At 52.7% G+C, this 27,584-nt stretch overlaps 4 protein-coding genes and 1 non-coding gene across 10 annotated transcripts; 3 read left to right on the forward strand and 2 right to left on the reverse strand.

Moving 5' to 3' along the window:
- The first annotated feature begins 1,453 nt into the window (after window positions 1–1,453).
- Window positions 1,454–8,452, forward strand: plekhm1 (pleckstrin homology domain containing, family M (with RUN domain) member 1). 4 transcript variants are annotated; one of them, XM_028408056.1, is made up of 12 exons: window positions 1,454–1,685; window positions 2,007–2,157; window positions 2,951–3,192; window positions 3,274–3,945; window positions 4,038–4,446; window positions 4,519–4,666; window positions 4,950–5,930; window positions 6,003–6,148; window positions 6,283–6,476; window positions 7,426–7,489; window positions 7,566–7,723; window positions 7,802–8,452. In XM_028408056.1, exons 2-12 carry the CDS (start codon window positions 2,104–2,106, stop codon window positions 7,908–7,910), a joined length of 3,177 nt encoding a protein of 1,058 aa, XP_028263857.1. In that variant the 5' UTR covers window positions 1,454–1,685; window positions 2,007–2,103; the 3' UTR covers window positions 7,911–8,452. The 4 variants fall into 4 exon arrangements, with proteins under 4 accessions (XP_028263857.1, XP_028263858.1, XP_028263859.1 ...); XM_028408057.1 differs by having other exon boundaries at window positions 2,010–2,157; XM_028408058.1 differs by having other exon boundaries at window positions 2,067–2,157.
- A 174-nt stretch (window positions 8,453–8,626) lies between these two features.
- Window positions 8,627–12,622, forward strand: LOC114437782 (kelch domain-containing protein 1-like). Of its 2 annotated transcripts, none has more exons than XM_028408700.1 (13): window positions 8,627–9,220; window positions 9,791–9,858; window positions 9,975–10,092; window positions 10,224–10,336; window positions 10,417–10,507; window positions 10,580–10,678; window positions 10,784–10,858; window positions 11,077–11,135; window positions 11,261–11,373; window positions 11,448–11,520; window positions 11,591–11,675; window positions 12,091–12,170; window positions 12,303–12,622. In XM_028408700.1, exons 1-13 carry the CDS (start codon window positions 9,131–9,133, stop codon window positions 12,463–12,465), a joined length of 1,227 nt encoding a protein of 408 aa, XP_028264501.1. In that variant the 5' UTR covers window positions 8,627–9,130; the 3' UTR covers window positions 12,466–12,622. The 2 variants fall into 2 exon arrangements, with proteins under 2 accessions (XP_028264501.1, XP_028264500.1); XM_028408699.1 differs by having other exon boundaries at window positions 8,630–9,220; window positions 9,788–9,858.
- LOC114437783 (LIM and SH3 domain protein 1-like) lies at window positions 12,511–16,455 on the reverse strand. Its single transcript, XM_028408702.1, has 7 exons — window positions 16,251–16,455; window positions 15,436–15,530; window positions 15,060–15,144; window positions 13,705–13,812; window positions 13,292–13,361; window positions 13,089–13,177; window positions 12,511–12,976 (listed from the first exon to the last, which is right to left on the reverse strand). The coding sequence occupies exons 1-7, from the start codon at window positions 16,317–16,319 to the stop codon at window positions 12,803–12,805; spliced, it is 690 nt and encodes a 229-aa protein (XP_028264503.1). The 5' UTR covers window positions 16,320–16,455; the 3' UTR covers window positions 12,511–12,802.
- Window positions 16,456–17,110: 655 nt separating this feature from the next.
- On the forward strand, window positions 17,111–17,182 carry trnac-gca (transfer RNA cysteine (anticodon GCA)). Its single transcript has one exon. It is a non-coding gene; the product is annotated as a tRNA-Cys (tRNA).
- Window positions 17,183–18,178: 996 nt separating this feature from the next.
- Window positions 18,179–27,444, reverse strand: LOC114437790 (plexin domain-containing protein 1-like). 2 transcript variants are annotated; one of them, XM_028408710.1, is made up of 13 exons: window positions 26,946–27,444; window positions 22,525–22,694; window positions 20,863–21,006; window positions 20,722–20,791; window positions 20,469–20,591; window positions 20,274–20,392; window positions 20,099–20,198; window positions 19,797–19,892; window positions 19,634–19,715; window positions 19,498–19,558; window positions 19,298–19,421; window positions 18,843–19,003; window positions 18,179–18,763 (listed from the first exon to the last, which is right to left on the reverse strand). In XM_028408710.1, the coding sequence occupies exons 1-13, from the start codon at window positions 27,019–27,021 to the stop codon at window positions 18,638–18,640; spliced, it is 1,452 nt and encodes a 483-aa protein (XP_028264511.1). In that variant the 5' UTR covers window positions 27,022–27,444; the 3' UTR covers window positions 18,179–18,637. The 2 variants fall into 2 exon arrangements, with proteins under 2 accessions (XP_028264511.1, XP_028264510.1); XM_028408709.1 differs by having other exon boundaries at window positions 18,181–18,763; window positions 20,863–21,009.
- Window positions 27,445–27,584: the final 140 nt, after the last annotated feature.

Genomic DNA, 27,584 nt, shown 5'->3' on the forward strand with positions numbered 1-27,584 from the left:
CTGTGTTCTGAAGACCCCACAGCGTCATACAGGCCCAGAGACCGGACAGCTCGGCCAGCCTCCTCCACATGGACTGATGAGGAGCACAGAGCTCTTCATCACTTCATCCAGGTCGCCTGGGAAACCAGCAGACCCGAGCAGTGTCCTGCTCACCCCGAAGGACGTCTGTGTCCTCAGCAGGAGGAGGTCAGTCCGGACCGCCCTCATGGTGTCTGAGCGGTCTGGTTCAGTGTGGATGTGGACACCCAGGCCTACATGTCCACAGCCTGTGATCAGTCCCGGTGTCAAACCAACACTCTCTGTTTGCTGCATCATTGTTATCGAGGAATAATGAACAGAAAAACATACATCTGCAGGTTGCAGGTTAAAAAGTGGATAAATCACCACAGAACAGACACCTGTGGAGAGCTCGGCGACATGTGGCACCGACCACACCGAGGATGTGTTCAGGAGCTGAGATTATAATCAAATCTGAAGAGATTATAATTTAATGTGGGCCGTTTAACACTGGTTCCTAAGATTTGAGGTGTCAAATAAAAACATTTCTATTCCACCTTGATTTCACAGTCAGTAGGGATCACTGTCGAGGCCTGTGTGTGTGACGTGTGTTTGACACAGCGGCCTGAACGCAGCCACACAGCACAGTGCAGAAAGTGAAAGAGTCTGCGGCCTGCCTGATGTGACGCGCCCTCATTTTCACTCTGCCTCCCTGACGGCTCGCTCACAGCACTGCTTCAGGGTTTGGGGGTTTCTGAGACATGCTGACATTTGAATCTTGACTGTTTCCTTTTCCAAATGTGTCACAGGCCAGCAGGTAAATAACAATCCTGATCTCATCAAAACAAAGGGAACAATGCAGAGGTGCCAAATCAGCCTCAACGACACAGTGACTGTTTACATGAGTCCTTCTATTTATTGTAACATAATGTGCATCATCTTCATCTTCATCATCTTCTTCTTCATTTCATCGTCCTCTTCATCACACCGCCTGTCAGGGTGTGTGTGTCTCTAACTGAACAGAACACAAAGTTCTCACATGTCCCCGAGTGGAGCAACAACACGCCTTAAAGCTGTGCTGCGTTTAAGGAACTCGTAAACTACAAAACTCTGTTCGGTTCCGCAGTTTTTGCTGCTACTGCGCAGTTTAAACAGACGCAAAGAGAGTTGTATTTGTTTTCTGAGAAACTATGAACACATATAGGAAAAAGGAGTCTGTGTGTCGCCCTGTAATCATATAAAAGCCCTGAAAACATCGGTGTAGCCGGCTAACCGTCGGTGTGGTTGCTCCTGTTAATGTTAAGATCTCCATAGTTACAGAGCAGTGTGCTAAAAAATACATTCACAAAACAAACAGACATAAAACTGACACACAAACGTGTTTAATGTGTGAAGTTTAGAGCACGTACTACAGTCCTACTGTTACCGTGTCCGTGAAGGCACCATCAGTCTAGTCGACTTCCCATAATGCACCTCTCAGTGGACTGTGGAGCAGAGCGTTTTCCTTGAAGCTCGTTTTCTGCTGTTTTTGTGTGTTTTTGTGTGTTTCTGCTGTTGTAACAGAGAACGTGGGGGCAGCTTAGACACAATAATGCGCTTTTGTCGTGTGCTCGGGGAGTTTATGACATTTTACGGAGGATTCGCGCCTGTTTTTGGACCTTGATGTCACGGTAGCCAGCCTGTTCTCGGTGAGGAAGCTAACTGTGCTTCACGGACAGCGGCTGCTAACGCTGCTGCCGCCGTGTTGTTGTGATGTAGGTTGTCTTCAGTCCTGGGGACGCTGCTGTGTGGGGGGGACCAGGTCCCGGCGCACTGTCAGCTGTTATCTAATCTGTGTGATCCTGTCAGGGACTCACACTGGCCCTGATTGGGTTGATTGGGGAAGTTCCTCTCTTCCTGCCTCTTTAATCAGAGCCTCACGTGACTCCCGGCGGTTACTCACAGGAGCCATGACACTGATATGTGCAGTCTCGTGAAAGCAGCTTCCTTATTGTCACATGTCCTCCCAGCAGGGCTGGAGGCTGACTGCTGGACTCTGCTGGACTCTGCTGGACTCTGTTGTGTTTCAGGGTGCCATGTGGGAGTAGGTCTTTCCCGGGAGGTGCCATGCTGTCCACACAGGTGCCAGACACACCGCCAGAGGCCAGAGATGTCAGACAGGTAACACACACTCAGCCACTTCTGCTTCTGCTTCACTCTGTGAGGACACTCTGTCTGTGAGGACACTCTGTCTGTGAGGACACTCTGTCTGTGAGGACACTCTGTGACATTTCATTGGAATATGTTGTGTTGCCGTAACCGGCCTGATTACAGCACGTCAGCTCTGAAGACATGGGGACATCCAGCAGTTCAGTCACAGCCTGATGAGGCAGAGCAGGGAAATACACTGCATGTTAGAATTCATCCTGACTGATCCATCGATCGCACAAACTTTATTTGAATAGCACTTGCAGGTGAAAATACTTCACACACACCCAGAGCTAATAACAAGACAAACAAGAGATCGAAACTTTAAAGCAGCTGTGACGTGCTCTCTGCTCCTGGTCAAAGTCACTGCACGGATCTGGATCAGCTGGAAGAGCAGAGTGTTACAGAACGGGAGTCCTCTTTAAAGGTGTGTGTGTGTGTGTGTGTGTGGTTTGCTCTGTGGACAGCAGGAGGCACTTCAGTGCTCGGTGAACTCGACCCTCTTGAAGAATCAGCATTAGTAGGAAGCCTGTTGCTTTTTATAGGTCTGTTTGTTGAGTCTCGGTGCGTCGTCTGTCATGTGACAGCATTTCACAACAGCGAAGCCGCGGCTGCTCCTCGCTGCACTGTAGACTGGAATGTGGAAAATGTGCTGGCTCCATGTCAGTGTTTTGATGCTCAATCATTTCCAGTCTGCCAGCCGGCCTGCTTCTCGTCAGAGCACAGAATGAGGAAGCTGCTGATGTGTCCGCCCTCTGTCGTGCAGATCAAAGAGAAGCTGGCCCACTCCCTGAAGGCCCTGCAGAGACGATACGTGACGTCAGACGCGGTGGTGACCAGTGACGATGGAGACGCTAACCTGCTCTGCTGCGCCCTCGAGGCCGTCTTCATCCATGGCATCAAGAGCAAGTACATTCGCTCCGAGGCTGGAGGCCGCAGCAGGAAGCCGGACCGAGGACCCCTACCCCAGCCGTTCTTCTGGAGCCTCCTCAAGACCGTCACCCACCGGTGAGTCATGTGACCTGTTGTTTTTGTTACAAGATGAATCCAGTAACTGTAAAAACACTGAGTTATTCTGTGTCTGAGCAGAGACGTGATCACGGAGCTGGAGAAGATCAGCTTTGTGGGCACTGACGTGGGGCGCTGCCGAGCGTGGCTGCGCCTCGCTCTGAACCACGGCCTGCTGGAGTGCTACCTCTCCTCCCTGTTCCGGGAGGACTCCAAGCTGCGGGCGCACTACCAGCCCTGTGCCTTGCTCCTGAACTCGGAGGAGCGAGAGGTCCTGCTCAGCTACCTCCAGGGTCTGTCCTCGCTCACGTTCAGCCTGTCGTACAAGTCAGCTGTCCTCAATGAATGGACCACCACGCCGCTGGCCCTGGCTGGACTCTGCCCTCTGTCCCAGGCGGACATGCTCGACCTGCCCCTCAACGGCGGTGACCATTCGCCCTCCTCGCCCGTGTGTAAGGAGTCGTGGGACACAGTGTCTCAGTCGTCGGGCTCCTCCGATGCTCTGGACGTGCAGAGAGGGTGTCCCGTGCTGCTGGGGAGGGGGACAGGTGTTCTGCAGGGGGGACGGAGCGGACATCACTCCTCTAATTTAAGCCTGGACACCACAGGCTCCTCTCAGCTCTCCTCCAGTCTGAGCTCTGACAGCCTTCTGCAGGGGCAGGACCCCCGCAGCCCCACAGCAGAGCAGTGGTCCTCATGTGACCTCGACCCGCCCAGTACTGTCAGCATCAGCACCAAGAGGCCGCCGAAAGAGTAAGTGCACCTCTCTGCTGTTGTTATAATAATAATGGAGGAAACTATGGAGAATAACATACAATAATAAAAAGCCGTCTGTGTGTCTGCAGCTCGCTGATCGATCTCCGAGAGAGCGGTCACTGCAGTCAGGACTCCATGCGTGAAGACTCGTTTGTCTCCAGCACCGGGCTGGACCAGTTCTCAGAGACGGCCATCTGCGTCTCGCCGTCAGATGGCGAGATGCAAGATCCCGCTACGCCTCCTCAGGACCCTGTGGACCACCTCCAATATTCAGCTCTGTCTGATCCAGAGCCACCATCCCTCCCTGAGGTCTGCAGTGGCTCCTCAGAGTCTCGTCCACTCTGTGAGCCCGTAGAGGTGCAGTCCAAAGTCGAGCCCGTTCAGAAGGACAAACAGGTGGAGAGCACTGAGAAGAGCGACACAGAACCTCCGGTCCATCCCGGCCCGCGGCGGAGCACGAGCGTCCTGAGCAGGAAACTATCCTCGGAGTCTCTATCAGTACGTGTGGACAGTTTAAAACCTTCGACTGTTTCTGTACCCAGAACTTCAGCTCTCCTCTTCTTTTTGCAGCACTCACATTCCTGGATCTCAGAGGACGACATCTACAAGCCTCACCTGGAGGAGGTGCAGGACACTGAGGACGTGTCTCCCGCTGCTCCTGCTGCTAAGGTCCAGGTCTCTCAGCCGCCCCCCAGCGTGGTTCACCGCAGACAGATAGGTACACTCAGAGTTCTTAGTGTCATCCTGACAGTGGTGCCTGACGACAGGCTTATTAAGAGGAGGAGTCAGTCTGTTGTTATGGTAACATCTCATCAGTCAGTGTCACTGTGTACGCAGCAGATATATAAAGTGGTGTTAATAACATGAACCCGAGTGATTTCAGGTCAGTACCAGAATCTGGGGGCGGGCGGGGCGGAGCTTGTGCGGCGTCAGCCTCTAAGTTGCTGCTGTGTGGTTGTCATGGTGGAACTACAGTATATCTCATCCTGTCCGTCTGTCAGGGCTTTCCAACCCGTTTCGAGGCCTGCTGAAGCTCGGTCACCTGGAGCGACGCGGCGCGATGGCGCTGTGGCGTGACTACTACTGCGAGCTGTCGCCGTTCGAGTTCCGCCTGTACCTGAATGCGGAGGAGCGGACGTGTTGTGACAACTGCTCGCTGCTGCGATGTGAGGAGGCCCGTGTCACCTCCCCCGAGGGCCGCTTCGAACTGGCCTTTCCCGGAAAGAGGCTTTACCTCCGTGCAGCCAATCACGACGAGGCGGAGGACTGGGTGGACCGGATAGTCGAGGCTGTGAACAAATGCCGGCCAGCACCGCGTGTGGAGGAGCAGTGGGAGGTGCTGCAGCCCGTCAGCGAGAACGGCGTGGATGAACGCACATCTCTGTCCTCCCCGCCCTCCAGCCCCGAGCGCCGCTCGTCATCCTCTGACACGGGGACATGTTGCGGGCAGGAGGCGCCTCCGCCTGCACAGGAGTTCAGCTGGACTCGGACGACTGATGTGGAGGCGGACGCCATCAAAGAAGCGGTGTTGTACCTCGCCACAGACGCGGAGGCTCGCTCCTGGTCGCCTCTGATGTTCTCGCTCTCCTTAGAGGCTTTGAAAGGTTTTCGAGTTCAGGAGGGAAGGAAGCAGATGCGGCTGACACACCCCATCGAGGAAATCCGGGACGTGGTTCCTGATGTGTCTCTGGGAGGGCCGGCCTTTTTCAAACTGCTGACTGTCAAGGAGACGCTGAGGCTGAGGGCGGAGAGCCCGGAGGAGGCTCGCTCCTGGAGGGTGCTGATCCGTGGAGCCCTGGACTCCTACCTGGAGAGTGCCGAGGACGGAGGCTCTGAGGACCCCACTGTGCTGCGTGTGGGAGTGAATGGAAACCTGCTGAGGCTGGTGCAGTACAGGCTGAAGGAGGAAGGCCCCCTGCTGGTTCACCTTTTCACTGTTCCCTCAGAGAGAGGCCTGGACACACAGAACTTCAAATGTGCAGGTAAAGATGAGGACGAGGCTTTTTTAACTTAATACAGGACAAGCGCTCAGTCCTGTCTCGTGTCCTCCACAGGCTGTCCTCAGCCGATCGGCCCGACCCTGGGCAGAGCCAGGCTGTGTGAGTTCTCAGGTCAGTACTACTGTGAGTCCTGCCACAGCGCCGACACCTCCATCATCCCCTCACGCATGCTGCACAACTGGGACCTGCTGCAGCGAGAGGTTAGCGCCACATGTAACACTGTTGTTGTTGAACCGGCTGCATGTTTGATGCTGCTCGAAAAACTGGTGTTCCCACATTCTCCTTCTTCTCTCCTTCACACACCTTTAAAGCCTGTGTGTGTGTGTGTGTGCAGGTGTCTAAGAAGGCCCTGCGGCTGCTGGCTCAGGTGGAGCATGAGCCTCTGCTGAACCTGGAGCACCTGAACCCTGAGCTGGTGAAGCACGCCGAGCCCATGACTCAGACCCACAGTCTGCGGCAGAGGCTGCGCCTGCTGGGAGACTACCTGCTGACCTGCCGCAGCGGGGCCTGCAAGAAGCTCCAAGCCAGGTGTGTGTGTGTTTGTGTGTGTTTGTGTCTGTGTGTGTCTGTGTGTGTCTGTGTGTGTGTGTGTTTGTGTGTGTTTGTGTCTGTGTTTGTGTCTGTGTGTGTGTCTGTGTGTGTCTGTGTGTGTCTGTGTGTGTGTGTCTGTGTGTGTGTGTGTCTGTGTGTGTGTCTGTGTGTGTGTCTGTGTGTGTGTCTGTGTGTGTGTTTCTGTCTGTGTGAGTGTGTGTCTGTGTGTGTCTGTGTGTGTGTGTGTGTGTGTGTGTGTGTGTCTGTGTGTGTGTGTCTGTGTGTGTGTGTGTGTGTGTGTGTGTGTGTGTCTGTGTGTGTGTGTGTGTCTGTGTGTGTGTCTGTGTGTGTTTCTGTCTGTGTGAGTGTGTGTCTGTGTGTGTGTCTGTGTGTGTGTGTGTGTGTGTGTCTGTGTGTGTGTGTGTGTCTGTGTGTGTGTCTGTGTGTGTTTCTGTCTGTGTGAGTGTGTGTCTGTGTGTGTGTCTGTGTGTGTGTGTGTGTGTGTGTGTGTGTGTGTGTGTGTGTCTGTGTGTGTGTGTGTGTCTGTGTGTGTGTCTGTGTGTGTTTCTGTCTGTGTGAGTGTGTGTCTGTGTGTGTGTCTGTGTGTGTCTGTGTGTGTGTTTCTGTCTGTGTGAGTGTGTGTCTGTGTGTGTCTGTGTGTGTCTGTGTGTGTCTGTGTGTGTGTGTGTGTGTGTGTGTCTGTGTGTGTGTGTTTCTGTCTGTGTGAGTGTGTGTCTGTGTGTCTGTGTCTGTGTGTGTCTGTGTGTGTCTGTGTGTGTGTGTGTGTTTCTGTCTGTGTGAGTGTGTGTCTGTGTGTGTGTGTGTGTGTCTGTGTGTGTCTGTGTGTGTGTTTGTGTCTGTGTGTGTGTTTGTGTGTGTCTGTGTGTGTGTGTGTGTCTGTGTGTGTCTACTTTACAGACTAACAGGTCTCCTCTTGTGTCTCCAGTATGGGCCAGCGGACGTACCTGTTGGAGTCGAGCCACCTGTACAGTGTGAAGGACCTCCGTCAGGTAGGTGTCCTCCTGCTCCCGTCCAGGCTGTCCTCTGCTGCCAGGCCGTCTGCTGATGTGTGCGTCTGTTGTGTAGATTGTAGAGGATCAGTACACCTCCTTTCTGAACAGCCTGCTGCAGTCGGCCTCCAGGCACGTGTTCCAGTGTGACCTGTGCACCCAGCGGGGCTTCATCTGCCAGGTCTGCCACTCCGATGACATCATCTTCCCCTTCCAGTTCGACAGCACCACCAGGTGAGTGACCCGAGCCCTCCCTGTCTCCTCAGCAGGCCGCACACACTCTTCGTGTTGACGCTCTGCTCTGTGCTGCAGGTGTAAGGACTGTAAAGCTGTGTTCCACCTGAGCTGTAAGGCTGCTGGGAGCTCCTGCCCGCGCTGTCAGCGCATCAAGAAGTACCTGGACCGAGACCTGCAGGACTGAGGCGCCGAGGAGGCGACGAGCGCGACGTGACCTCAAGTGCCATTATGAGCGCGCTCAGCCCTCCGAGTCTGTCACACCGCTGGCGTGGCGCAGACGTACCTCCGATTCAGCCACGGCATCAAAACCCTGTTTACGTTTGCTCTGAACGCCGTCTGATGTGCCTTTAATCTCAGCTTTACTCACAGACCATGCACCTGTGTACATGTGAAGGACTGTCTGTACAGTTACTGGAGCTTTATGAACTGTGTGTGCAGGTTTTCCTTGTAATGCTGCGACACACACACACATTACTGAGGTAGATCAATAATAAAGGCGTTCAGTTCAGAACATATTTGCATATTTGCACTCAGCACCGACTGTTAACAGCTGAACTAACCAATGTCTGATTAGACCTGTGAGCAGCTGCAGCTCTGCTCGGGGTGGAGCCGGGCGGAGGCTGGAGGCTGGAGGCTGCTCTGTTAGAACTTCGTATTTATTTTCATGATGTAAACTGCTCACGGTGAAATAAAGGTCTGTGTGACGCCCTGTTCTGCCTGATTTGACCTGACGGGTCGTGTCCTCTTGTTTAAAGCAGCAGTGACGCTGCTCCACCCTCTCTGTGGGGGGTGAGCTGTTGGTGATGGAGGTTAGCATAGCTGCATCTGCTGGAAACACTTCCAGGAATCATAACAGGAACTGATGGATCTGGTTCGACCTGCCTGGGGTCAGGACCGCCCACCTCATTAACATGCAGCAGTAAACACGTGAAGACCCGGAAGTAAGGAAGATGTTCAGAGCTGCTCCACATCAGACCTAACAACAAGCATCACGTGTTCTTATGTACGAACACTTCACACATCCGGGTCCCTGCAGGTCTGTCACACCGCGGAGGGACACACAGGTGCAGCCAATCAGCCACCGCCCGCTGTGATCACCTCCACCTGCGTGTGATGGAGGCAGGCTGGCTGGATCTCAGCTCCTGATAAATCGCTTGGACCTCCTCCGGGAGCACTTCGGTTCTCCTCCCCGCACTCAGGATCACGCAGAGCCTGAAACCCACGGTCTGAGCCGAACCTCCGCCCGCGGCTCACTGCGCCTCCGCCCGCAGCTCGCCGAGCCTCCGCCCGCTGCTCGCCGAGCCTCCGCCTCCGCCCGCGGCTCACTGAGCCTCCGCCCTCAGCCTCTTTTTACTCTCTTAGTTTTTATCTTGAAGCAGAGCCGGACAGGACCGGACCGGCGGGATGGACGCGGCGCTGAGCAGGCGGCTGGAGAGGAGCAGCCACACGGCCTTCATCAGCCACAACACGCTGGTTGTGTGGGGGGGTTACCAGGTGAGGCACACCTGGCAGACACCGGCCGGAGCTCCGTGTTCACACGGGAAGAGGTTCTGATAAGAAAACCTGGACGGGTTCTACAGGAGAACCCGAGGAGCCCGAACAGCTCATTTACAGGTGTGTGTGTGTGTGTGTCTGTGTGTGTGTGTGTCTCTGTGTGTGTGTGTGTGTGTGTGTGTCTCTGTGTGTCTGTCTGTGTGTGTGTGTGTCTGTGTGTGTGTGTACTCTGTGTGTGTGTACTCTGTGTGTGTGTACTCTGTGTGTGTCTGTGTGTGTCTCTGTGTGTGTGTCTGTGTGTGTCTCTGTGTGTCTCTGTGTGTGTGTGTGTGTCTGTACTCCGTGTGTCTGTGTGTGTGTGTGTCTCTGTGTGTGTGTCTCTGTGTGTGTGTGTGTGTCTCTGTGTGTGTGTGTGTGTGTCTGTGTGTGTGTCTGTGTGTGTGTCTGTGTGTGTGTGTGTGTGTCTCTGTGTGTGTGTGTGTGTGTCTGTGTGTGTGTGTGTGTGTGTCTCTGTGTGTGTGGTGTGTGTCTCTGTGTGTGTGTGTCTCTGTGTGTGTGTGTCCTCAGGAGGCGGCCGGACAGGACGTGGCTCTGCCCTCAGAGGAGATCTGGCTCTGTGACCTGGACAGTGGGACGTGGTGAGTGTTGTGTGTCTGTTGTCACTCTGACGGGTGTCGATAAAGTTGCCGTGACTGCACAGCAGTGATGCAGACAGACGGGCTCCTCTGGGTTTAACCCCGTGTGACTCTGACAGGGAGCGGCGGGACATCGACGGAGACGCCCCCCCTGACCTGAAGGACTTCTGTGGCGCCAGCATCGACGACACGCTCTACGTCTTCGGAGGATGTGACCTCGTCGGATACAGCAACCAGGTGAGCAGACTGACACAGGAAGAGATGTCCTGCTGGACATCAGGCCGCTGAGACGGACGCAGAGTGGACTGGGATTATCCGGCTGATGGCAGCAGACATGTGTTCAGCTCGTTGTCCTCATGTGCCTGCAGATGTTCAGCGTGGACCTATCAGAGCCCAGCTGCTGCTGGAGGAGAGTGACCGACACCCGAGGGACGACGCCCACGCCGCGGAGCAAACACTCCTGCTGGGTGCACAGAGACAGGTGGGTCCTCCCACCGCGGACACACACACACACACACACACACACTTCCTGCGTCCTGTCTAACCTGGTCTTGGCGTCAGGCTGATCTTCTTCGGTGGGTACGGCTGCAAGACCGTCGGAGAGGTCCAGAACTCGCCGTCGTCCAGCTTCGTAGTGGAGGAGATGTCCTGGGTAAATGTTTGAGCTAGCATGTAGCCTGTTAGCCGATGATGATGATGATGATGATGATGATGTTTTTTCAAGACCACCATCGGAGACACTTTGTTCCGGTGCTGGGGATGGAACAACGAGGTCAACGTGTTTGACACTCACACCGCCACATGGAGCCAGCCGGAGACCCGCGTGAGTCACACGATGGGTTAACTTTCATTCATATTTCATTGACCTGCTGGTGGCGCTGCAGGTGCCCTGTGTAAGGGATGATGTGTGTGTGTCTGTCTGGTCCAGGGTCCTGCTCCGGCGCCCCGCGGCTGCCACGCCAGCGCCGTGCTCGGGAACAAAGGTTACATCAGCGGCGGAGCGGTGAGTTCATCCTGGTTATATTCAGCCAAAAGTATGTGGACGGCCCGATGCTGGGGCGGCTCCTCCAGCCGGCTCTGTGGGAAAGGTGTGGGGACGGACCTCTTCCTGTCTGAGCGTCCCTTTCCTGTTGACTCGGAGCCGCCTCCTGAGTTCACCCTGACCTCGGCCGGGCTGACATGTTCTGGTGTCCTCATACTTTTTCTCTGATGTGTTTTCAGGAAAGAGCCGAGCTGGACGTCTTCTGTTTAGACCTGGACGCCTGGACGTGGACTCAGTTGTAAACGCACAAGCGCACACACACACACACACACACACACACGCACACACACACACAGCAGTGATGTTCTTCCTGTCGCAGCCTTCAGTCTAATGTGTGTGTGTGTGTGTGTGTGTGTCTCTCAGTGACATCTCTCCTTCCTGTGCTCCTCTGGGTCGCTCCATGCACACCATGACGCCCACGTCAGATCACACGGTCTTCGTGTACGGCGGCCTCGGCGTCGATGGAAACACTCTGAGTAAGATGAGACAACATGGCTGCTCGTGGCGGCGCCGCAGCACGCCGTGACTTTTAACGTGATGTTTGTGTTAGATGACGGCTGGCGGTTTGACGCGCGGAGCAGGCGCTGGACGGAAGTGACGCACCCACACAAAGACAAACCCAGGTCAGCTGTCGCCTCACAAACATGAGCCCTGTGATCCAGACTGCGTGCCTGATGCTGATTGGTCCCTCAGGGTGTGTCACACGGCCTGCCTGGGAAGTGACGGTGACGTGGTGGTGTTCGGGGGGAGCAGCCGCCTCTGCATCCTCATGGACTCGGTATGTGTGTGTGTGTGTGTGCGGATTAATCGGACACCAGAGGGAGGCCGCTGTGATGTCGTAGGTCAAGTGGACCAATCAGGTCTCGGTGATTAAGAGCGTTACATAAATGAAGCTTAAGTGGTTTAAGGACTCAGCACCTGCAGTACATGGTTAGCTCCATGCTAACCATGCTGATTAGCATAACAGAGCTGGCCGAGGCCTGCTGCACCTGTGGGAGGCCTCACTTCAGACTCATCAGATCGACTCTAAATGAAGTTTTTCTGCAGTTAATGTGTGAAAATACGATGATGCTGTCTTTTGGGTCAAGTTCTGTCCCAGGAGTTCTGTTGGTCCCATCAGGGGAGCTTCAGACGTGACGTGTCTTCGGTTTGATGCTGTGTGTGAACGGGTGTCTCGCTCTGGCTGCTGTTAGGTGGCCGTTCTTCGGGCTCCGTCACAGAACCACTGCAGCGACGTGTTGATCTTCCAGACGCAGCCGTACTCCCTGTACAGGTACGAGCGCGCGGCCCGCCGCCGGGTCACATGACGCCCCCTCACCGCCCCGACCACACATGGTTAACCAGGTTTAACAACGTCCACAGAGGTCATGGAGTGTTTGACAGCCGTGCTGTGTGTGTGTTTCAGACTGTGTGAGGACTTGATCGGAGGAAACCCGGAGCTGTTCAGGACGCCGCTCCGCAGGCTGCCGCCGAAGCTTCGCAGCAAAATAAACAAGCGAGTGGCCTTTTTCTCTGCGGCGGCCTGCAGGGGGCAGCGTGTTTCAGAGCCACACCTTCTGAAACAGTGAGAATTGAATACCTGACATGAAGAAGACAACGGGCGCTGACGGTTCTTTGTTTTAACTGAATTTGTAAATAAAGTCTTATTTTATTCAGGTCAGGTGACATGTGACTTCATTTAGTTTGATGTGCGATCTGTTTTTGAATAAAGGTGATTCAGACGACTGTGGGAGGCTCTTCTTTAAAAACACACCACACACTGAATCAAAGCCATCGTTGAGACATTCTGTCCTGCTGAGAGCATTAAAGAGCCCTGTGGTCCTAACCTGCCCCCCTCTCTCTCTCTCTCTCTCTCTCTCCCCACCTTTAATTCTGTTTAAAATCTCTTCAGGAGCACCGCCTGCCTCACAGCGGCCGGACGTAGTTGGCGGGCAGCAGGCCCCGCTGGCCTGTGCGCTGGTTGCAGCCGAACATCCAGCCCTCGTCGATGGGCTCCACGTCTGAGATCAGATCGCCCTCCTGCAGGGAGACCTCGTCTGCCTCCGCCGCCGTGTAGCTGTAGACGGCCTGGAAGCGCCTCTGGAAGAACAAGAGGGTCAGATGTGTTTAAAATGACTCATTTAATTTGAAAACAGTTTTAAAGGTCACTTTATGTTTTTGTTATAAACACCCTGCGGTGTAATAACCTCACCCCTCCACCAGGTGGTGCCACAGCAGCAGGGCGCACCGGTCCAGCAGGCTGACTGACTCTCACAGGACTGGACGGCTGCTCTTCATAGTCTGCACAGACACAGACACACACACAGACACACACACACACACACTCCGTTACACCAGACATCCTCATCCTCCACCCTCATGGACGCAGCTTCAGGCGGAGTGTGTGTGTCTCACCTTGTCTGTTCTCAGGAGGAGGGGCGTCACTTCGAACCCTGCTCTTCTCAAAGTCTTCATGGTACTTTATCTGAAACCACACACACACACACACACACACACATTACTTCTGCTCTGTGAGAGGCAGTTCACATTTTAGGACATGAGGAGACACCACGTGTCACAGTTTACTGACAATATGTGGTGACACCACCTCTGACTACATGATGGAGGACTGACACCACCTCTGACTACATGATGGAGGACTACATGATGGAGGACTGACACCACCTCTGACTACATGATGGAGGACTGTGTGTGTGTGTGTAGTGTGTCTGTGTGTGTCTGTCTGTGTGTGTGTGTCCACAGCTCAGAGACTTTGACCATATAGGGCCGCTCCTCAGCTCCTCAGCAGAGGTTCTGGCTGCACCTACGTTGCTGATCTGGTCCTGCGTCTTCTTCAGTCTCTGCATCTCCGGGGTGTCGGCCACCACGCTGAAGCCCCTCCCCTTGTTCTTCTCAAAGTCCTCCTTGTAGAGCGCCTGCAAACATCAGCCCGTCATGTTTCAGGATAAACACTCTGCTTCCTGCTGAGGGAGACTGAAGCAGCCTGTGAGGGCGGCTGTCCCCAACAATCCTCTGAACGCTCAGACATGCAGAACGTGTCAGAATCTGTCCCTCAGCAGGAATCACATGAGCCACAGAGGGTGGACAAACCTTCAAATATGACCAGCTACAAACAGGGAGACAGGCAGGGCATGGTGCGTTCACAGACTGAAGTCTGTCAGTGGTGACAATTCCAACAGAACCTGAATGCAACATCAGATCAACGTACAGCCATGCAGACACAGAGGATGGAGCGGGGTCACGTGACCACGTCTACGGTCTCTACGCAGGAGAAACACAATGGAGCTGATGCTGAGGCCATGCTACTAAAATAACATGTTCCTGTTTGTTAACCGCAAAATGTTTATTTGAAAGTAAATCTGAGACACACACACACACACACACACAAACACACACACACACACACACACACACACTAACACACATGAGTCACATTCTTGCTATGAGGAATATGCTGCCTCAGTGAGAGAGCTCAGCTGCCGAGACTTTTATGGTTATAAACAATGAAGTGGGCCGGTTAGAAGAGACCAGAGAGGACACACGCACACACACACACACACACACACACACACACATGCACGCACGCACACCACACACACACAGACACACACACCACACACAGGGAGAGAGAGAATTTGGGCGAAGAGTTATTTGACATTTACCATCAGGAGGATATGGAATTGTTATGATGGAATATGAACAAACAAGAATTGTGCTAAGCTAGGTAATTAGCCTAGCTTAGCACAAAGGCTCAGAGGCAGCGGGCAGCTCTTTAACTGTGCGTGACTGGGAACGACTCATCCCTCTGATCAGGTTTCATTTCTGGCCTGAACGGTGTGATTAGATTAGAGCGTCAGGACAGGACGGACAGGAAGGGGAAGGCTGGGCGAGCCGCTGTCACATGACAGGCTCAATCAGTGTGTGCAGGTGTGATGACAGAAATCCTCCCGCTGTGTAAGAGGCAGAGCGGCGGCTTCAGGCCTGCATGTCAGCACGCTCTCCTTTTAGCCTGCGCCCCGAGGGCTGCTTTGATTTAATTGGAGGAATCCAATTGTGACGAGCTCAGAGGTGTGTCCTCACCTCCTGCTGTGACACAGATCAACGGCCGCACACCAAGTCACTGTGATGCAACCAGATTAACCCCGAGCAGAGAGAGTCTCACCTGGCTGTTGAGCAAGGTCTGTTGTTTCAGACGCAGGTTCTCGGGGGTGTCGGTCACGATGGTGAAGGACGTTTTGGGGTAATGCCTGAAGAAAGACAGAGGACAGTCACTGCAGCCGGAGAGTAACACACAACACGACACAACAACACAACACGACCGCACTGTCGGGGGGAGAGAGTCCACCAACACCTGTTCACCTGGTCCACACACCCTCACAGAGAGGATTGACACTTTCTGTGGGCCTGGAGAGGCCAAACCCGGGTCCATCAGCCACACACGAACGTTGGTGTCACATGACCGAGCCTGTCTGTTAACACTTCCCTTTTTCCATCACACACACACACTGTTCTGTCTGTCTGTGAGGAAACACACTCACATGTTGCAGTACGGCTTCTTCTCAAAGCCTTTGTAGTTGTTCATGCTCAGAGCCATCTTACACACCTCACAGCTGAAGCAGCCTTTATGCCAGAACTGAAAGAGAGGACACACAAGAAGAGACCCGGTCAGCACTGAAACATGGAGTCTGCAGGTGAAGCTGCACGGAGCCGCTGGGCTAGAGCAGCTGGTTCAGAGCAGCTGGGCCAGAGCAGCCGATCCAGAGCAGCAGATCCACAGCAGCTGGGCCAGAGCAACAGATCCACAGCAGCTGGGCCAGAGCAGCAGATCCGGAGCAGCAGATCCAGAGCAGCAGATCCACAGCAGCTGGGCCAGAGCAACAGATCCAGAGCAGCTGGGCCAGAGCAGCTGATCCAGAGCAGCAGATCCACAGCAGCTGGGCCAGAGCAACAGATCCAGAGCAACAGATCCAGAGCAGGGCAGTGTGGTGCTGCTGCAGCTCCAACTGTAACTTATAAACTACCATAAACTGATGAACCTGCTCATTCACAGTCTCTGTTCTCACAGCAGCTGCAGGAGCACACATGTGACTTTATATAAAAGGTCAAAGGTCAGGGTCCACTGTTCATTCACCGGATGTGGCTTCCACTGCTCCCTCAGCGTGTGTGTGTGTGTGTGTGTGTGTGTGTGTCTGTGTGTGTGTGTGTGTGTGGAGTCATCAGTATCATTTTGTTTTAACAATGAAAAACAAAACAAACACAACACTGCTCATGATCAAAGCTTTCGAGGCTTTATATTAAAACACCTTATTGTTATTATTGATTATTGATTGATTGAGGATCTGGCTGATCTTACCTTGTCCAGGCAGTTGATCTTCTCTGTTGGGTAAACTGGTTTGTTGCATCTGCCACAGGGCGGATTCATGGTGGATCAGAAACATAAAGAGAAGGTCCTGCTGGAGGCGACGATGTGTTCAGGAGTCAGACGTAACTCTCTCATCAGGGACACAGCCCGTCCTCCTCTGCGCCTGCAGGCATGCCGTTAATATACGGAGCGACGCTCCGAGCCAGGAGGAGCCACCGCGCTGCACGGAGCCTCCGCGGTGCCTTCAGGAGCCGGCGCAGCTGGGAGTTTTCTCCTCTATATGAGCGAAAGTCACCAGACAGCAAAGGTCGAACCATGGACGAACAAAGAGACTGTATGAAGACCAAAGACAGACAGGCCGTTAAGAAGTCTAGTCTTCATATACACTTGAATCTTACATTACAAGGTGCGCTCTTACAGCGGTATGAATTACGGGTTTCTGTGCAGAACTTGAACGGAGCATCACCAATAACCTTAAAAGGAATACCAGCGCACTCACAGCCACAGACTGAGTGCGCATTTTTACACACAGTACCGTAATAACACACACAGGACTCCACATATACAAACACCCGTCAGTGTTCAGGGAGAACAATAACCACCTTATTAGAGCAATTATACGAACAACGTTATATTTACTGGTCAAAAGACAAAACTTCTAAAACCGTGGTAACGTCATAGTTTATTTGGCACCATCTCCACAACCACCGCTGCCATCTTGTATTCTCCGTAAACGATAACAAAAAGCTCAGTTACGGTAAAACACGACACAATAATACGGTAAAAACAAAAACAGAAAACAACGTTCTGCTGTGTATATCTACGCCTCTGGTGACGGTGCTGCTGTCGGCGGGGGTATAGCTCAGTGGTAGAGCATTTGACTGCAGATCAAGAGGTCCCCGGTTCAAATCCGGGTGCCCCCTCTTTTTCATCCACGACTAAAAAAAGAACAAAACATTTTATTCTAAAAAAACAGTTGTTAGAAAACTGCTCCCAGCATGTAGGTACAATAAGGCACGCCGCGCTGGATCTGCTGTCTATGCTGCCATATCTACTTAGCCCCCCCCCTCAGAATGGTTTGCTCCACCTGATCAATAACGTGTCGAAGTGTTTTCGCTGTTCAGAATCCTGTTGCAGCCATTATTAGGCTCGTTTAGTCAGTTTAGTGTCCTTTCATCGAACTGTAAGTCACTCCGTGTGTTAATCACATGTTTGTGTGTCTTTTGCTAAGCTAATTGGCTCCTTCTTGTTTTGGCATCTTTTGCTAGCGCCGGTCATGCTAGCTAATTAAAGCTAAACTCACAGGAAGTAGCTTCCAAACTGTGTCCGCCATTCCTCTACCTCACTTCACCTCGTGGCCACAGCACAGGCCTGTTAGTTCGTGTGAGTTCTGACGGCAGCGGTTCGGGTCGTGAGCAGCCAGGCCGCTGTACGTGGGCCGGGAGGGGGACACCTGCTGTGGGCCAGCTGCTGTAGCCACAGCCGCTCTGCTGGATGATGGACGATGTGTAGGATCCTGTCCTCCGGGATCAACGGGGGGTCTCATGGCGCCACCATGTGGCAGTGCTGTGTGTGGTGATTCTATTGCTGCTGTTTTATTTTCCTGTCATTCATCAATCAATACAGTCAATACACTTTCTAAATGATCAATGACTTCATGATCCTCCTTCAGCTCTGCAGTAGGACATGAATGTGATCAGTTGTTGCTTGTTAATATATAAATCAATAATAATAATGATTGCTGCAGGGCACTGGCCTGGCCGTGGTTCATGTGTTACCAGTGTGTGCATGCTGGGCCACTCTCAGTTTAACACCAACGTTCCCATCCAGCTTTTATTAGAAGACATTTCAACAGATTTAAAGAAAACTTTTGTAATGTCTCTAAACTTCATCCAAAAGATGTTTTTATCCAGAGAATTTAGTCACTACAGTTACAAAGCTAAATATTTGTCGTAGTCATTCACACAGGTATAACATTTAGAACCAGTCGCTGCTTGTGTACACGCGAAACAAACAAAACTCCATGAAATGGTTAAAACCAGAAACACATAGTGGGGCTGTACATCGTGGGCTTGCAGTATGAAGGCTAGTTTGAGTCACTCCCTGACATCCCCTCTCGTCGGTGGGCTTTGCCAGTTACACGTTTCTAAACAATCCTCTCAGACCCTCCAACCCCCGGATCGTACGGCTCCTCCCCCGTGTGATGGAAAACAGCGAGAGACACAAAGAAAGCTGTCAGGGGTTACGGTGAAAGTCCTGCCCAGCCACAGGGGCTGGAGGTTTAGGGCCTCTCGGTCTGTCTGGAAGTCCTCTTTTACCCGCCTGTAGTACCATTACAACCCTCAAGATGGTGCACTGTGCTCTTCTGACCATGACCCTTAGCAGCACTGCTCAGCTTCAATGAAACCTTCCTTTTCATGACCCCCGAGCTCCACCTCCGCGTAGCTGGAGTGGCAGCCCTGGTTGCGGAACTTCATGGAGGGCCAGTAGTTATTGGTGCGTCGCTGCAAACAACAGACGCACAAGCATGTTGAGACCAGGCAGAGCTGGAGGTGCACATGTGTTGGTTGGTGTGTTCCTCACCTGCATGAGGTAGAAAGGTGGAGCAACTGTGGGGTGTGTGTTGATGTAGTAGACAGCCAGTAAGGTCAGGGTTACAAGCAGAACCAGTGCAGCCACCACGCCTGCTATGATGGCTGTGTTCTCTGACATGCCCTTATGGTTCGGAGGGCCGGTCTGTAGGTCTGAAACAAATCAGGGTCAGTTACTGTGAGGCCGGACAGCAGCTGACTCAGCAGCGCTGTGGTTTCACCAGATTACATGTCGCACTTTTCACCATCTGTAAACAGGAAGTCATTCAGTCACCACGGCAACACGCCCAGCAGATTTCAGCAGTTCTGCCTCGACGTGTTTCCACATTTCTCTGTGTACATCATGGGTCGGCCCCAGTTTTTTTACAGCCTGAATGTTTTGTATGTGTTTTGTGTTCTCTCCACCTTTTCTAATAAACCTCACATGTTCTCCTCCTGCAGACTCACCCCTCGTGACCGGCTGGTCCTCGAGCACTGCTGAGGAAGGTGTTGGACCCGGGGATGAGTGGTTGAAGGAGCTCATGGATCCTTCAGGTAGGACTGGGGTGTAGTCCTCACATGTGCCTTTAGCCTGAATGAATGTCCACAGAAGGACTCAGTAAACAGTCACACGGTCTTACGTCTCTGTCACAGACATGAGCGCTCACCTCCTCAGGGCAGTTGTAATCCATCCACTCCTGTCTGTGCCGGTCTATGCCGTCAGAACATCTGGAAGCCAGTGAGAACAGGGTGAGAGGATGCTGCGTGTCTTTGTTTTATTATACATATGGAGCCTGGGCTTACCGCTGCAGAGTGTTGCACCAGCCACAGCCGGCTGTCAGGTTGGATGTGAGGCAGAGGTCGCAGGAGGTGTGCTGGAGACAGGCTGCAGGGATCAGACACAGAGCTCCACAGTTAGAGGCACACACCGAGGCCGGCACACAAGCTGCTGCTCTGACGCACTTACTGGGCAGAGGCGTGAACTCGAACGCAGAGCCGCTAACGATCTTCGTGGTGTCGATCTCGACGCGGTGGTATTCATAGATCGTACGTCGCGCTGCGTCTTCAACACAAAGGTGATCACATTAGTAAACTCTGAGTTTCTGCCAGGATTTAAATATGTTTGTGTTTCTGCAGTGGCTCTTCTCTTTTCTAAATGTAACATTCACACGACTCTGATCTGTGCTGTAGTCCTGTGGAACAGAACTGGATCAGCTTGAAGTCTTTTGAGAAAGAGACTGCTGAGCCTCTCTGTCCTGAGGAACTGACCTGAGTGCTGCGAAGCAGGCAGGAACGCCATGAACGCATCGGACAGTCCCACTTTGACCGGATGCTCGGTGGAATTAATTTTCTTCACTGGTACAGGGATCTGAAAGGGAACAGCAGACAGAGAGGATGAGGACTGGCTGCTTTAGCAGGAAGATGAGCCGCCTGGCTGCCTTACCTCTCTGTAGTTGAAGACGATAGTTCCATTTTTGTGGAGCGCGGCCTGGAAAGTGAAAGGCCCTTCATCCTCTCGGTCTTTTAGCCGCACTTTGTCCCACTGCACCACGAACAGACTACCTGTGGATGAAGAGGACAGTCAGAGACAGGACCTCCCAGACACTGTGGACAGACACCGAGGAGCTCTGCTACCCACCATTGTCCGAGAACCTCACTGTGGAGTTCTTAGAGAAGCTGGGGTCAAAGTTGGCCATGAGGGGGGCGACGTACTGAGTGGCAGTCAGCATCCGGTGAGTTATGTCTCCCATGAAGATGAACCCTGAAGAGGGGGCAGAGAGTTGTACTATTTATTTATTTATTAGACTTGGATGTAGGACGTAAACAGGCAGTTAAAGAAAGTTATCATTATTATTGTAATTAGCACTTGATATCAAAGAATGTACACTCACCCCCAGTCGCCACAATAATTTGTCTCAAGTAGTGTCCGTAAAAAGGGAAGCCAAAGGACAGCGCCACCCTCTGTGAAGAAGAAGGAAGGTCAGACATGTGTGGGTGTAAATCGGACATGGGTGCCGGCGTGTTGGTCTCACCGCTGCCTGGCGGTGCGTGTTGGACAGGATGCCGTGGATGCGGACTTGGCTCTTGTGCAGGTTGTCGAGATCTATCCACAAGTTCTCAGTCTGTCTCTCTGTGGGACCAAAGCTCTGCCATCTGTAGTACTCCCTCTGGGAGTCCTTCTGAGAGAAGGAGGACACTCATCAGAAAAGTTCATCATTGATCTGGAGGAAGCCCCTCAGGGACCGACGAGGAGCGACTGATAACTTTAGAACTTGTTTAATGGATGAGACTGAGCGGCCATGTTGGAACACTGAACACACAGATGGAGGCTGAGCTCCTTTGTTTTCTCTGTCCTCAGCAGATAACCGTGTTGATTCATTGTCTTGTATCAGCTCCAAATAAAACATCATCTGCTCAGTTCAGCAGTGGAAATGTGAGCAGAAAGCATGATGTCAGTCCGCAGACCCTGAGACCGTCCCTCAGTGGTCTGTAGACCAGAGCACAGCCGGGGCTCGTCTCTAGCACCTTTCACACAGAGGGCCCTCCGTGGACTTCATACTGTTCAAAGCTGCGAGCTTTCCCAGGACTTGGCGTCCTGCAGTCGGAGCTGTGCCTCATGTCAGCTGCTTCCTGTGGAGCTTCCACCTCTCCAGATTTCTCAGCGGAGGTTTGGCCCTGTTACTGCCTCTGCTGGCGGCTCAGACACAAACAGTCATGGTTCACACTAGTTATTATGAGAAGTGAAACGAACCATACACAGGATCAGGACTAAGTGTTGGGACCGGTCCCCCTCGCTCCCGCTCCTGCAGCTCCACTGGGGGGAGCTGTTTATATGTCAGAGAGGAGGCTTTGTGTCTCCAGTCATCTGCCGTGTTGATGGCATTATTAATGTATGGCACAGCTGAAGGTGACGGAGAGCGATGGTTCTGGGGTTTAGTGTGAGCTCAGAAAGTGGAGCAGTTAAATGCAGCGCTCTCAGAACCTCTCCGGCTGCTCCACATACACAAACTGACCCACTTTCTCCTCCCATCTCCGCTGCCTGACGCCCGCCTGTGGTTTCTAGGTGAGCAGAATAGTCATACATGCTTCTCTCACAGTTGACTGATTTACTGAAGGGGCTCTGATTGGAGGAGAAGTGGAGGATCCTGGAAACTGGGATCTGACCTCCCCCCAAAAAAGTAACAGGGCTACTTGTGATCTTGTCCAAGTGAGTCATTCCTCAGTGCACACACACGTGCACGCACGCTTAAACAAACACTGTAAGTTGGCAGGATGAGGACGTCGTCTGTTTCCAATTTGAATTGTAAGGGAGGAAAAAGAAGGTGGAACACAGTTTATTTGGGCTGAATTTTACGGAGGCGGATTCAAGTGAAAGACGAGTCCGGGTCAGGAATCAAAGCTCACACACCGAGGTGACAGGCGACGAGTGGAAAATGGAGCGGGACAGCGTCTCTGCTCTGAGCTGAGGACGGACGGCGGCTCCCTGACCAGGGACGGATGCAGCTTCTGTTCTACCCAAAATAACCAGCAGGGAAATGTTAACGGTCGGAGCTCAGTGCTGGAGCTAGCAGACCCCCTCATTCTTCTGAGGAGTGCTTTATGCTGGGTAGTGTGTCTTTAGGGCGGCCTACAGCAGGGGGTGTCGTGTTCCTATAATGCAGTGTCTGAGAAACGGTCACTTGTTTGTATCTCACCACAATGCGGGTCATGTTGTCCGGGAGGGGGCTGACATCCACTCCTCCTCCTCCAGCCTGTGTGCTGCGGGCCTCCCTGTCTCTGTCCAGGGTCTGCAGGTCTCTCCTGGTCCAGTGGAAGCTGGAAGGGTCCCCATCTGTCCGCAGAGCCGTCCTCACACTGTGAGCATCTAGGAGGAGACGAGTGGAGAGCTTCCTGTTACTGATCATTTTACCAGATAATGAATGGAGTTCTTTAAACAGTCTTCCTGTTAATACGTGTGGTCACAGCTGCTCTTTATTGGTCCGTATCTGGATCATTAACAGCGACATTAAAGAGACGCACACACTCAGCATGATTCATGAGGAGATCCACACACACAGACACACACACACACAGACACACACATACACACATCTGTCACACAGAGCAGAGCTGTGGGTCTAATGTCATTTAAACTGATGGTGTGTCTGTGTGTCTGTGTGTGTGTGTGTGTGTCTGTGTGTGTGTCTGTGTGTATATGTGTGTGTGTCTGTGTGTGTCTGTGTGTGTCTCTTCCTGTGTTGTCACTGTTGAACTGTGTTATGCGTGTTGTGTGTTCAGGTCTCTGACGGCTGCCCCCCTCTTCATGACATCTGCTCAGCAGATTGAACGTAGATGTTTGTTCTGGTTGGAGCTCTCACTCTGAGCGTTCTCCTGAAGCTCGTAGGATCAGCAGAGCTCGGGTGCAGGTCTGTGTGCTGGTCCTCCTCATGAGTCCGGGCCTTTGGTCTGTTAGTTCAGTGACAGCGTGTTAGGAACATGCTGAGGAGCCAGCCTGGGTCCAGCTTCCTGGATCATGCTTTTTTGTTGTTCTGGTTTGGAGCTGGTTTTATTGGTTTGGCTCGGTCCGTTTGTCCTAATTAGAATCTGAACGCTGCAGCGTCACTGATATGTAGACTTCCAGCTTTGTCTCAGCATGACACTGTCATGAAACTGTTTCCTGTTTTGGAAGAAGCCGACTGGACCTGTTAACCTGACATCAAAGGCTGACCCGGATAAAACAAAGGGTTCAGTCCAGCCTGCAGAGAGCTGGTGAGGTCTGAACCTTTATGTTCCTGAAAGAAGCCGCTGTTCACTACACACAAGAGACAGGAGCAGCAAGCAGGACACCGTGTTCCACCCGGCGATAGTATAACAGATATTCATACAAATAAAAAGACAAAGACGATGAAAATAAGACGATGAGACGAAATAGGACAAACGTAGGGAGGTTAACCCACACACACAGACACACACACACACACAGACACACACACACACACACACACAGACACACACTCTCCAGGGAGATCGCTTTAATGAGGAGTCCTGTTTGATTACGCTGCAGTGGAAGCTATTTCTAAGCTTTAGAACAAGAGGCTGCTAATTGGGTCAGATTGACATACATCAGCACCAAACAGCTGGGGGGCGCTGGTCTCTTTGAGGGGGTGTGTCTTCCTCTCCTACCTCGTCTAACTGTCTGCACGTGGGTCGGAATGAAGCAGAGAGTTAAGAAGAGTTCAGGAGTGGGCCAGGCTTTGCAGGAGGACTTTAGTTCGGCTCAGTAGCATCGGGTCTGGCACACACGTGTGGATCCCTCATGGAGAATGTGCAGAAAACAACATCCGGGCCAAAAGCCTCCAACAGCTGAACAGAATGCTGCTGCTATAGGTGCATGAAGAGGAGTCCTCTAAATATGGAACCGTCTGTGTGTTCATGTCCCTGCCAGGCTGCTGCTCTTTAATCCCACGCGTGTCGCAGTGAGCAGCCACTCTCCCACCGGCCTGGCAGCCCGTCCATTCTCTCTGCCTCCCCTGCACTGCAGCAGCCAGGCTGCAGATCCAGTGGGTGTCACATCGAACTAGGACACGGCGTGGTGAGCCATATAGAGCACGCCATGGATGTACAGATTATGTCCCACGTGCCTTTTTCCAGAAAGGAGCAGAATTGACGCTTCCTCTGTTTGCAGTGACACAGTACGCAGCCTGTGAAGGCAGCTGCTGAAGAGGGACCAGACAGAAACCAGAGCCACGTTCCACAGCTGAGACAAAAGCTAAATGGTCTTTCAGTCTGTTCAGATGGATCAGGTCCATGGGTGAAAAACACATTTCCTCTGAAAACAATCTCCTCCTTTGATGCACAGAAACACTTTGGAGTGGAGGGCACAGAGGCTTGTACTGAGCCGTGAAGGGGAACGGAGGATTATCTGCAGGCCCATCAGAACTGAACAAAAGGCCAACATCTTTGCTCCAGAGACGGACATGCTGAAGAAAGTGAAGCATTATGTGCGGTCCAAACACAGCAGAGAGGGACAGACATGATTCAATCTCAAGATACCACAGCAGCTCCCAGTTACTCTCAGGTCCTGACCCGCCATCATCTGGAGGAAGGAGTCAGGAGAGGTCAGTGAGCTGGTTCACTGCAGACGTTTGGACTTTAAAAGGCTCATCTGGAGCTGATGGTGTGGGAGGAAGCAGTAACCATAGCACACCATCACAAACACTGGCAGCTGGACCGATGAGGACCTAAAGACAGGAGGGGACATACAGACCTGTCCATGAGACTGACAGTCCAGAGGCCGCTGTGATGACCTGCCACAGACGGAGGTGTTCACGTGTGGAGCAGGCTTTCCATTTTACTCCAGGCCCCCGGTGGCAGACGGCCTTCATCAGTCCCATGTATGGTTTCTACAGTCGGACTTACAGTAGTCACAGTTTCCAGGCCTGTGTCTGTGTTCTGTGCCCTCCTCTGGTCGTATCTCCTCACCGTGGGGTCACAGCGACAAAGCACCTGTTCTGACCCAAACATGAGGTAACCCTAGATGACTCCATGCTGACTGACCGGCTGATCATCGCAGGACGTTTTGGTGTAGCTGCTAGTCTTTTGTGAGGACATGCTCGGCCAGTGAGATCCTCCCCCCACCAGCCTCAGCTTGTTTTAGTTCTGAGTACCAGTTGTTAGCATGCTAACATCCTGTTCTATAGACTAGATAGAATGTTTGCCTCTGTTGAACTTGACGCTGACACTTGTGCAGGCGGTTTTCACAGTTGAGGGTAGAACTCCTCTGTGAAAGAGGTCTGGCTCGAGTGAGGGCTAGGTTTCCCTAAATCAAAGGGATTAAGAGAGTGTGAGCAGTTAGCTTCCAGAAATACGTGTTCCACAAATCAGAAGTCAGGTATTTAGTGGTGAAGATGGACTTGGAGGTTTGGTGGGATGTGGCTGTGGTCTCAGTGAGCTGGGTCATCCTCTGCTGAGCTCAGGACCTGTTCAGAGGAACTGGGACCACAGGAGAGGCCCGAGAAAGTGGAGCACCGCTGATTGTCGGAGGAGGAGGAGGAGGAGTGGCAGAGGAAGAACGGGGGCTGGCTAAAAATAATGTATCTCCAAGGAGAACAGAAATACATACGTGCGTGTACACACACACACACACACACACACACACACACACACACACACACACACACAGAAATGCACAGAGCAGGTGATCAGACACAGTTTAGGATGATAAGAGCTGAACCGGGATGTTCAGCTCTTATTTAAACGACTGTTTAACATTTGTTTTCTAAAACGCAGCATTTCCACTCATATGATCCATGGTAGGAGCACCTGACACCAGACCGTGAAGCACAGAGGTCTGGGAATCCTGAAACAGTCCAGACCTGCACACCGTCTTTTATGTGCTCCCTGTGTCTGACAGACAAACGTCAGGGGACCTGTTAGCTTCACACACTGCTCCACAGAAAGCACGCAAAAACATCCGAAGAGCCTCCTGCCAGCGCTCAGAGCTGAGGACTCGGAGCTGAGGACTCAGAGCTGAGGACTCGGAGCTGAGGACTCTCAGAGCTGAGGACACTCAGAGCTGAGGACTCGGAGCTGAGGACACTCAGAGCTGAGGACTCAGAGCTGAGGACTCGGAGCTGAGGACTCAGAGCTGAGGACTCAGAGCTGAGGACTCGGAGCTGAGGACTCTCAGAGCTGAGGACACTCAGAGCTGAGGACTCGGAGCTGAGGACACTCAGAGCTGAGGACACTCAGAGCTGAGGACTCAGAGCTGAGGACACTCAGAGCTGAGGACACTCAGAGCTGAGGACTCGGAGCTGAGGACACTCAGAGCTGAGGACTCGGAGCTGAGGACTCAGAGCTGAGGACTCGGAGCTGAGGACTCGGAGCTGAGGACTCTCAGAGCTGAGGACACTCAGAGCTGAGGACACTCAGAGCTGAGGACTCTCAGAGCTGAGGACTCTCAGAGCTGAGGACACTCAGAGCTGAGGACTCTCAGAGCTGAGGACTCAGAGCTGAGGACACTCAGAGCTGAGGACACTCAGAGCTGAGGACTCGGAGCTGAGGACTCAGAGCTGAGGACTCAGTTTAACCTGCACAGGAGCTGTTGTAAAATGTGGTTGTGGTCAGGAGTCCTTACCTTCATGCTCCTGAGCCCAGACTCTGCCCAGCTCAGCCTGGGACAGACAGATGAGGAGAACCGCACAAAGCCCCATGTCCAGCTGACTCTTCTCCCTCCTTCCCAGCTCTGTCTCCTCTTCTTCTTTCTTCCCTGTTTCCCTGCTCTCTGCCTGGAAAGAACAGGGCGCCTGGCTCCTCCACTCCTCCACCTTTCGTCTCTGCCTCTTCGCCTCGCTCTCCCACACCACTGCTTTTTCTTCACTCCAGCCAAGCTTTGCTGCGTTTCTCCCTCCTCCGCTCTCTGCTTCACGTCCTTGTTGGGCCCTCAGAGTAATTTCCAGGTCGACAAATCCATGGCAGGGAAAGCGTTGACAAAGTGAGCAGCTTTCTCTCTGCTCTGCCTTCACTCCATTCTTTGAAAAGCCTCCTCTTCCTCCTCTTCCTCCTCCCTGAGCCTGTTTGTCTCTCAGAGAGAGCTCTGCATTTTTGTGAGACTTCCCGAAGAGGAAATATTTATGTATCTCTACACTTTTTTTCTTGAAAGAAGAAGGAGGTGTTGGTGTTGGGAGGAGCATGTCTCCCCCATGTGGACGCACGCTGAACCAAAACAAATGTCATCATTTATTTGAAGAAACATGGCAGGGTCAGTAGATATGCA

The sequence above is a fragment of the Parambassis ranga genome, chromosome 6 (genome assembly GCF_900634625.1).
Source record: "Parambassis ranga chromosome 6, fParRan2.1, whole genome shotgun sequence".
In the NCBI taxonomy this organism is placed as follows: Eukaryota; Metazoa; Chordata; class Actinopteri; family Ambassidae; genus Parambassis; species Parambassis ranga.

Coding starts and splice junctions, on each gene's coding strand:
- plekhm1 (XM_028408056.1), top strand. CDS start 2,104: ATGCTGTCCACACAGGTGCCAGACACACCGCCAGAGGCCAGAGATGTC. Junction 2,158..2,950: donor AGGCCAGAGATGTCAGACAG/GTAACACACACT, acceptor TCTGTCGTGCAG/ATCAAAGAGAAGCTGGCCCA. Junction 6,149..6,282: donor GGGACCTGCTGCAGCGAGAG/GTTAGCGCCACA, acceptor GTGTGTGTGCAG/GTGTCTAAGAAGGCCCTGCG.
- LOC114437782 (XM_028408699.1), top strand. CDS start 9,131: ATGGACGCGGCGCTGAGCAGGCGGCTGGAGAGGAGCAGCCACACGGCC. Junction 11,521..11,590: donor CCACACAAAGACAAACCCAG/GTCAGCTGTCGC, acceptor TTGGTCCCTCAG/GGTGTGTCACACGGCCTGCC. Junction 11,676..12,090: donor TCTGCATCCTCATGGACTCG/GTATGTGTGTGT, acceptor GGCTGCTGTTAG/GTGGCCGTTCTTCGGGCTCC.
- LOC114437783 (XM_028408702.1), bottom strand. CDS start 16,319: ATGAATCCGCCCTGTGGCAGATGCAACAAACCAGTTTACCCAACAGAG. Junction 15,145..15,435: donor AAGAAGCCGTACTGCAACAT/GTGAGTGTGTTT, acceptor GTCTTTCTTCAG/GCATTACCCCAAAACGTCCT. Junction 13,813..15,059: donor AGACCTTGCTCAACAGCCAG/GTGAGACTCTCT, acceptor TGATGTTTGCAG/GCGCTCTACAAGGAGGACTT.
- LOC114437790 (XM_028408709.1), bottom strand. CDS start 27,021: ATGGGGCTTTGTGCGGTTCTCCTCATCTGTCTGTCCCAGGCTGAGCTG. Junction 21,010..22,524: donor ACAACATGACCCGCATTGTG/GTGAGATACAAA, acceptor TCCTTCTCTCAG/AAGGACTCCCAGAGGGAGTA. Junction 19,422..19,497: donor ATTACAACTGCCCTGAGGAG/GTGAGCGCTCAT, acceptor ACATTCATTCAG/GCTAAAGGCACATGTGAGGA.